The sequence below is a fragment of the Drosophila obscura genome, unplaced genomic scaffold (genome assembly GCF_018151105.1).
Source record: "Drosophila obscura isolate BZ-5 IFL unplaced genomic scaffold, ASM1815110v1 contig_75, whole genome shotgun sequence".
In the NCBI taxonomy this organism is placed as follows: Eukaryota; Metazoa; Arthropoda; class Insecta; order Diptera; family Drosophilidae; genus Drosophila; species Drosophila obscura.
Genome location: NW_024542867.1, coordinates 545,129 through 552,877, shown reverse-complemented (window position 1 = coordinate 552,877; position 7,749 = coordinate 545,129). Strand labels below are relative to the sequence as shown.

General features: G+C 46.1%; 1 protein-coding gene and 1 long non-coding RNA gene across 2 annotated transcripts; one reads left to right on the top strand and one right to left on the bottom strand.

Moving 5' to 3' along the window:
* The first annotated feature begins 4,355 nt into the window (after window positions 1-4,355).
* Window positions 4,356-6,065, top strand: LOC121405158 (putative leucine-rich repeat-containing protein DDB_G0290503). Its single transcript, XM_041595765.1, has 2 exons — window positions 4,356-4,832; window positions 5,115-6,065. The coding sequence occupies exons 1-2, from the start codon at window positions 4,356-4,358 to the stop codon at window positions 6,063-6,065; spliced, it is 1,428 nt and encodes a 475-aa protein (XP_041451699.1).
* Window positions 6,066-6,207: 142 nt separating this feature from the next.
* On the bottom strand, window positions 6,208-6,951 carry LOC121405127. Its single transcript, XR_005968385.1, has 2 exons — window positions 6,836-6,951; window positions 6,208-6,778 (listed from the first exon to the last, which is right to left on the bottom strand). It is a non-coding gene; the product is annotated as an uncharacterized LOC121405127 (long non-coding RNA).
* Between the last annotated feature and the right edge of the window lie 798 nt (window positions 6,952-7,749).

The window sequence follows — 7,749 nt, the reverse complement described above, 5'->3', positions numbered from 1 at the left end:
TTCAACATTTGTACAAAGAACTACAAACAGGAAATATGCTAATGAAGTCCTCTCGACAACGCAGATCACCGCTGGATATAGTAGGTGTACTTGACTCTACATATGCTGAGAAAATGGCCAAAGTAATCGAAAAGGTACAAACCAACGAAGACTTTATGCTACATCTACTACGAAATCAAACGTCAATTGTCGACTCCACAATGAACGTGATTAGGAAGGATAAGTCAGCCATGGACAACCGCCTAAAGGTATTGGAACAACAAGTGGCAACCATCAGCCGAGAAAGAGGAACATATCACGGCGATCATCTAATTCAGTCATACGTAGGGCTCACAGCACAACTAACTCTGCTGACAACGAGTCTTCAACGTATGCAGTCTGAACTAGCAACTAGACCAAATCCGGGATCACTTGCCAGCTGATCAAATGCTGCCTGTCACAACACAAAATGTGATACAATTATACAGGCTCATGCGAGCCGAAGGAACACTGACTGCCACACACGTCATTTTCAAGGTGACACTACCGTTAGTTTCACCAGTTCAGCTCGAAGTTTTCAGTGTCATGCCGATTCCGGTCTGGGACTCAACAAGTTGGAGCTTGTTCAATCTCAAAACGACCATAATCACTGTGAACACTCACCGAGATCAATTAATGGGATTTACTCCAGAAGAATTTCGACGATGCTTTAAACTACTCAACGCAGAATACATCTGCTTTGATCATCAAACAGTCTTTAATGTCGACAATCGCTGTGGGTTTCAGTTGTTTAACAATAAAACAGCACCTTTATGTGAAGTGACCCACACGAAGGCGGACATGGTGTGGTCCAAAACTCAGCAAGCAAATAAATGGATTTTTGCAACACACTCTACATTGAGACTTCAGGCAGTTTGCAACGGGTCTCCGCCAACCATACAACTGGAAGGAACTGGCTTGCTCTCATTGTCACCTGGATGCACTGCTCTCAATACAGAAATAAGCATCAGTACCTTCAGCACAACAATCAGTGAAGTCAAATCAACCTACACTCGATTTGGGGACATACGCTTACCAACGACCCCTCTTCGCCAGCAACTGTACAATTGGAGAACCAGACATCAGACTATCTTCAAGAATTGGAAGATTTACGCATGCAATTAGTGGCAATCAATCAACAAAGGCTGCCACACCATCTCAACACAGTGCAGCATCATCAAATCGCTACTTCTGCTGCCCAAGCAATATCAATGCTATTGATTATTGCGTTCATACTCCGAAAGAAGTATCAATCATGGAACCCAAGGCCGTCAACAATCAACCAAGCAGAGCCACGCGGATCATCACCCCCGATCCCCATTCCACACCGCTTTTCAGTCGACTTGGGCGATGGTTGAACACCAGTTCAACGGCCGGGAGAATGTTCAGTCGCATATTTATGCATTAATTAATATTACATAATATACACTTATCGAATAAGTCAGGTCGACCCATGTAACGGGAGACATAATAACAAACGACAAAGCATTGTAGCTGAGTCAACAATAACCGCTTCTGCAGCAATTTCTGCCAACGATGCGATCGCTCTTCAGAGGGCAAAGACACTGTTGCAATTGCTGACTATCACAATTGCCCAATAACACAATATAATATTAAATCCAAATTAATTCAATATTAATTCCAATTCCCTTTTACCATATTCTTACTAGACTCAGCACTTTCTGTACTTTTTGTTACCTATAAATAGAAATTAAGTTTGTTGAATAAAATCAGTATCAGAAACAGTATCATCACTGCCTGTTCACTCATTCTCTACAACTGCAATAAACAGAGGCTGTCGCCGTGTCTTCAGACCCTCATTTGCTCGACGTAGGAAACCTTCTCCGCAGTCCAACTGGTTCAAGTTCTAGTTGCGACGACAAATTTGTAAACGGTTTATGTACCGTATGCATACCAAATCACACACACAAACACACATTAACAGATGTAAAATATACATGGTATATGTAGATGTGGATAGCAGATGTAGCAAAAAAATTTAAAATGTAAATTTTTTTTTTATTCTAATATCCTAAAAATGATATGCTCAAAAATGTAAATACTGAATGAGTACGGGTATAAATAGAGTCGCGTCCCCAGAAACGACTCACACGTGTTCCTTCTCGTTTCTATCTATTATCGTGTGCCTTAAAGAAGATTGCATGCAAAATTGGTGCCTCTCCATTGCCAATGTCAATTTGCATACCAATTGCAGCCCTCACCCCCCGAATGTCAAAAAATGTGAAAGTTTAATATTGTAGTGAACCCATGCGTGTACATATGTAACACTCTGTTATAAATATAAATACATATATAAGCGCGTACATATGAGCAGTGACATAAACAACTTATGTTTATGTTACGCATTCCTTTTGCACAGCAACGATTTACGACTTGAACGCAGATAGGTCAGCTACCAAAACTGCTGAGCAGGCATTTACCCGAACTCAGGCAGAACCCAAACGACTTAACACTGAGGCGATGGGTATCCCTCTCAAAAGCCCCTTAACGCTGATCATGCATTTCCATTAGACTCAGCAGAGACCACGCGCACTAATACTTATGCGGTGGTACTCTTTTCATATAATGCATGGGATAACTCTCGCTCTCCGTTTTACATAAGAACGATTGTACCCTAGGACCAAATTATATTCAATTAACATTCTCAATCAATCAACCAAATAAAGCAGTCGTGCTTGCTCTGTGTACTTCTAATATAACAATGGAAAACTAACATAACATGCCGACCGTGACAAATTCGACACTGCTCGATTAAAACAACTTAATAATTTTAACATCTAACCAAATCATATTAAAGGCTGTGGTGTGACTGCTGCATAAATACAATGATGAATAACTGGCCCCAAAATAATATGTTGACCTCGTCATTTGAGAGCTTTGGTTACTTGGTTTTGCTATGGTGGGGGCCAGTTATAAAATTTTGGCCCGCGCTTTTCCGTCGATTGGCCGCGCGTGTGCTGAGTTCTCGGTTTTCTTTCTTTCTTCGGTCGATGTCTTTCGATCCGTGCTACGTCTTCGGATTTGTTGGTGTTGATATATTCTCCTTGGTTTATCGTTGGTGGCTCCGACTGCTTGTGACGAACCATGGGATCCAACGTTCGTTACAACATGCATATGTGAAGAGGGTCTAATGTGTGTGTTAAACTTTGTTATGCCTTTCAGGCCTTGTTTAATAATTAAACAATAAAGAGCGAAAGAGCGAACGAACGGAATTAACAGAGCGCTTAAGCGCTCACTAAGTGCAAACACACACACACTTATATACATACATATGTACATGCATAAATTGTTAATTCTGTGCACAAGTTTAATGAGTCGTTGGCATGAAAATTTCAAATTTATTGCAGGCCCAGCACCCAGTCTCAGTCTCAGCGCCAGTCCCAGTCTGCGTCCCCAGCTCAATAAATTTTGGGGGCTTGCGTGCCCGAACTTGAGAGCCTCAGGAAGGTTTTGCCTCTTTGGATAACCCACACTAAACCCAACCCAACCCAACCCATCCCACCCCTGGATGAGAAATTGATTCATGTTAATTAAATGTGACAAAAGTTGAGAAACTTTTACTGGCTTTTTGCCTCTGGCTCTGGCTGTGGCGGTGGCTGAGTGGCTCTCCTTTGTGTCCTCCGCTGCACACAATTTTCATTTGGCCATGTTGGGGTTAATTTATTGCCACTTTCCCTTTCACCTCCTCCGCCACTATAATGTGCGATATTTTCGATTGCGATCATCAGGCCAAAATGTTGCATAGCAAAACTTTGTTCACTTTTAATTAGAAATAGAATCGAATCCGCAAGCTGTCGAAGTTTTATCTATGCCCTGATATCCCTGTCTACAGCGGGGTGGGGGCTCCAGTGGGTGGCTCCAGTGGGTGCCTACAGCGGGGGGAATGGCATGCTGCACTGCCAGCACAGAGCCCAGAGCCCATCCCTAAAATGTCGACTTGGATATGGACTTCCTGCTCCTGCTGCTGCTCCCCACCAGGGAAAAGTTTATGCAACGTTTGGCCGTCGGCAAGTGGATGGGGGTGGTGGGAAGTGAGTGAGAGTCGGAAGCGGAAAGCTGAGACTCAAAAAAGGAGTTGCACCTCGCACTGCTTCCGGTCCGTTGCCAGGATTAGCAACATTTTCTTTTGCTGTCAACTTATATCTTTTGCCATCAAGTTTCCATTCTCAAACTTTATCGATATTGATAACGATGCTGCAATGACCTACTCCTGCCACCATACCAGACTTCAAGTCCACTCCTGCTGCTTGATAAACGCCTTGAATTGCTCGGCATTCCCCTTGAGCCCCGTGAGCAGACTCTGCTGCGTGGTGGAAATGTCCACAGTTGGGGTGCGGGCGCAGAGGCTTTGCAGCGTGAGGCAGAAAATTAATCCGTTGATAGCCGAACGGGATGCGCTGCGGGATCGCCGCCAGAAGGCCGACAGCCAGCTGAAGAGTATTCAACTGGACATGCTGCAATTGAGCGAGGACAAGAATCTCAAACAGGAATGTGATCGGCTGAAGGAGGACAACTGGTGCATGTCCACGAAACGGGAGACAGCGGATGCGATCCGCCTGGAGCTGGATCGGCACCAAGGCCTCTTGGTGGCTGCCCAAACGGAGGTGGATCGACTGACCCAATCGCACGCAGAGACCTCACACGAGAAGGATGTGCTCAGCTACGAGCTGCAGCAGCAGCGCGAACAATTCGCCAAGCTCAAGCAAAGTCTACAGAGCGTCCAGTTCAATGCAGAGCATCAGGCCAAAAGGCTGGCGTCGGAGAAGAACAGTCCTTGTTCACATCCACATAGTGTTCCTTTAGGATTTTCGCCTGCCTCTTATTGATCTTCTGCAGCCTGCTCATTTGAATCTCAGCACTGCGAATTTCAGCCAACTTCTCCGCACAGCTACTGCAGTTCTCTGGCTCACATTTCGCCTGCAACTGCTACAGCTCGCTCTGCAACTGAGAGGGCCTCTTCTTCTTAGAGCTGAGAGGGTCAACTAGCTAGTAATATTAAACTGAGTATCAAAATCATGGATTACGATTTCAATCAATAAAATAGAACGTAATTTAACATATTTTACGCATTTCAGGTGATGGATGTCGGCAGCAATCGAAGGATCTACCGGACACTGCGCGAGGAGAAGAAGTGGACGGAGCAGTGGAATTCCCAGCTGGAGTCCAAGCTGAAGCAGCTGCTCCAGTGCAAGCAGCTCAATGAAAAATGCGCCCATAGCGGCGAGCTGCTGTATAGGAAACAGATCGCCTTCGACAAAATCACAAAGCGATACAACGCCCTGGAGTCGGACTTTGAGGTCATGCTGCTGGAGAAGGAGGTCATACATGAGCTGAAGGGCTCGCTCGAACTAGCCCAGAGTCAGTACATCAAGCTGCCGGAGGCAAGGCGGGCGACCTTGGAGCACAGCAATGCCCAGCTGAATAGCCACATGGAGGGGACCCTGGCTGAGCTCAGTTCGCTCGATGATCTTTTGCTCAAGATTAATATGACTCGCGTGGGCCTCAGTCGCGCTGATCGCAATGGCCAACTCAATGAGGAGCTGCCTCGGGCTATGGGCAGTCCCCAAAGCCAGACAGATGATTTTATCAATCTGCAGAAGCAACTGGACGAGCGGAAGAAGGAACTGCTCCTGCTGCGTGAGCAGGAGCAGGAGGCACTACGTACCGTGGCTACATTGAGTGAGGAGAAAACGCGACTGCAGCTGCGCCTTGTGCAAATAGAACAGAAATGGGGCGCAGTGAAACAAAATTTGGCCACAAGCTATTCGCAGCTACAGCTGAATATTAATCTGTTGATAGCCGAACGGGATGCGCTGCGGGATCGCCTCCAGAAGGCCGACAGCCAGCTGAAGAGTATTCAACTGGACATGCTGCAATTGAGCGAGGACAAGAATTTCAAACAGGAATGTGATCGGCTGAAGGAGGACAACTGGCGAATGTCCACGAAGTGGGAGACAGCGGATGCGCTCCGCCTGGAGCTGGATCGCCACCAAGGCCTCTTGGTGGCAGCGCGAACAATTCGCTAAGCTCAAGCAAAGTCTACAGAGCGTCCAGTTCAATGCAGAGCAGCAGGCCAAAAGGCTGGCGTCGGAGAAGAACAGTCTGCAGAGCGAGCTGCAGCAGCTACAGTCTACTTTCAAACGAAGTAAACTAAACAACTTGAAAAACTCGAAAAAGCGTAAAATATAATCTAAAACCTGCAACAAGATGAAGTTACGCTACAACAAAAACCTGACTGTATCTCCATTCTCGCAATCCTCTGTGCCCACTGTTCAAGTGGTGTCGGATATCAAGCATCCAGCCTCCATCGAAGAAATTTTTGATGTGATTAACTTGAAGTATAAGCACATGACTAACGATTTTCACTTTTCGCGCAGTGTCCGGTAGGTCCTTCGATTGCTGCTTCTCCTGACAGGCTCGCTTCAGCTGCTGCTCCATGCTGACGCACGTTTCTGCTCCTCCTCCAGCTTCTTGCGTGTTTCTGCGGCCTGCTGGGCCATGTTGTCCTGCTCGGGCGACTTCGATTTTACCATCTTCTTGAGCTTGTGTATCTGTGCCTGCTGCTGGAATCCCTGGAATATCCGACAGCGAATTTCTTATCGAATAGCTGGTGGTCCCCTCTTCATCATCCTCCAAGTCAAAGAAAACGGCCTTGAACCCCTCATCCAGCAACTCGCTGCCTTCTGACTTAGCCTTGGGCACTCTTGTCCGGTTGTCCGCTCGTGTCGCTCATTTGCTACTAAAGTGTTAAAATTATTTAGTACGAATTTAATCCTATTTTAAATTTATTTCGTACCGCTTCAATTTTGTAGTGTGTAGTTGACTCTAGGTTGTGGATTCGGTCACGAATCTGACTAACTGAATATTCTCAGTCGAATTTGTTGCTCAAGGCTACTGGCCAGCCTGCTGGGTTTCCTCTGCTAAACGTATAAAAAGTGTAGCCAAGTAAGTCGTTGATGTGGATATTTTTTTTTTTTTTTTAGATTCCTTATGTAGGTTTATTGTAAACAACCATCACAGACAATAAAGTACAATTACTTAACGTACTGTTACTGTTGATTAGCAACTTTTGGTAAGGGTCAAGGATTTCTTTTACTATTTGAAAAATCCGGAATGGTTTTCCCGGAACGATATTGTGGTATTGACGCCGGTCCAGCAGCTCTAGGTGTGGTGCTTCGAAAACGGTGGTATGCGGTGTCAGCGAAAGAGACGAGAAAAAGACAGCCATTCAATTTAAATCCGTTTAATGCACTGGTCGCAGCCAGCGATGCCAACGTTCGCCCCAGTTCAGAAGGGAGCCGATCGCGTTTAATAACGCCTGCGGAAGTCCGCACCTCTGCCACGCGCACTCTCCTACCACCGCTGTCGTTGCCACCACTCCCCCTGTGGTCCACTTCTGAGGCGGTGTGTTGTCCTCGTGGACGAGCACTAGGCATCCTGCCTCGAGGTACGTTCCTTCGGTAGACCTCTGCTGCCGCTGCTGCAGGCTGGCCAGGTAGTCCTTGGACCAGCCCTGCAGTGTCTTCCAAGCGGAAGTCATAGCGACCAAGGAAGCCTTGAGCTGCCTTCAGGAACGTGCCCCTACGTCAACTTATATAAATATCTGTAGTGATAGCCAAGCTGCGATCAAATCACTGAATGCGATAACAACAAGGCTACCGTGGCAAACTGTCGCAAATCTCTCCATGAGATGGCTTATCAGTTTGTCAT

Excerpts from the sequence above, each read along its gene's own strand:
- LOC121405158 (XM_041595765.1), top strand. The coding sequence starts at position 4,356 with ATGTCCACAGTTGGGGTGCGGGCGCAGAGGCTTTGCAGCGTGAGGCAG. Across the intron at positions 4,833-5,114 it reads CTTGTTCACATCCACATAGT|GTGATGGATGTCGGCAGCAA; the intron begins GTTCCTTTAGGA and ends TACGCATTTCAG.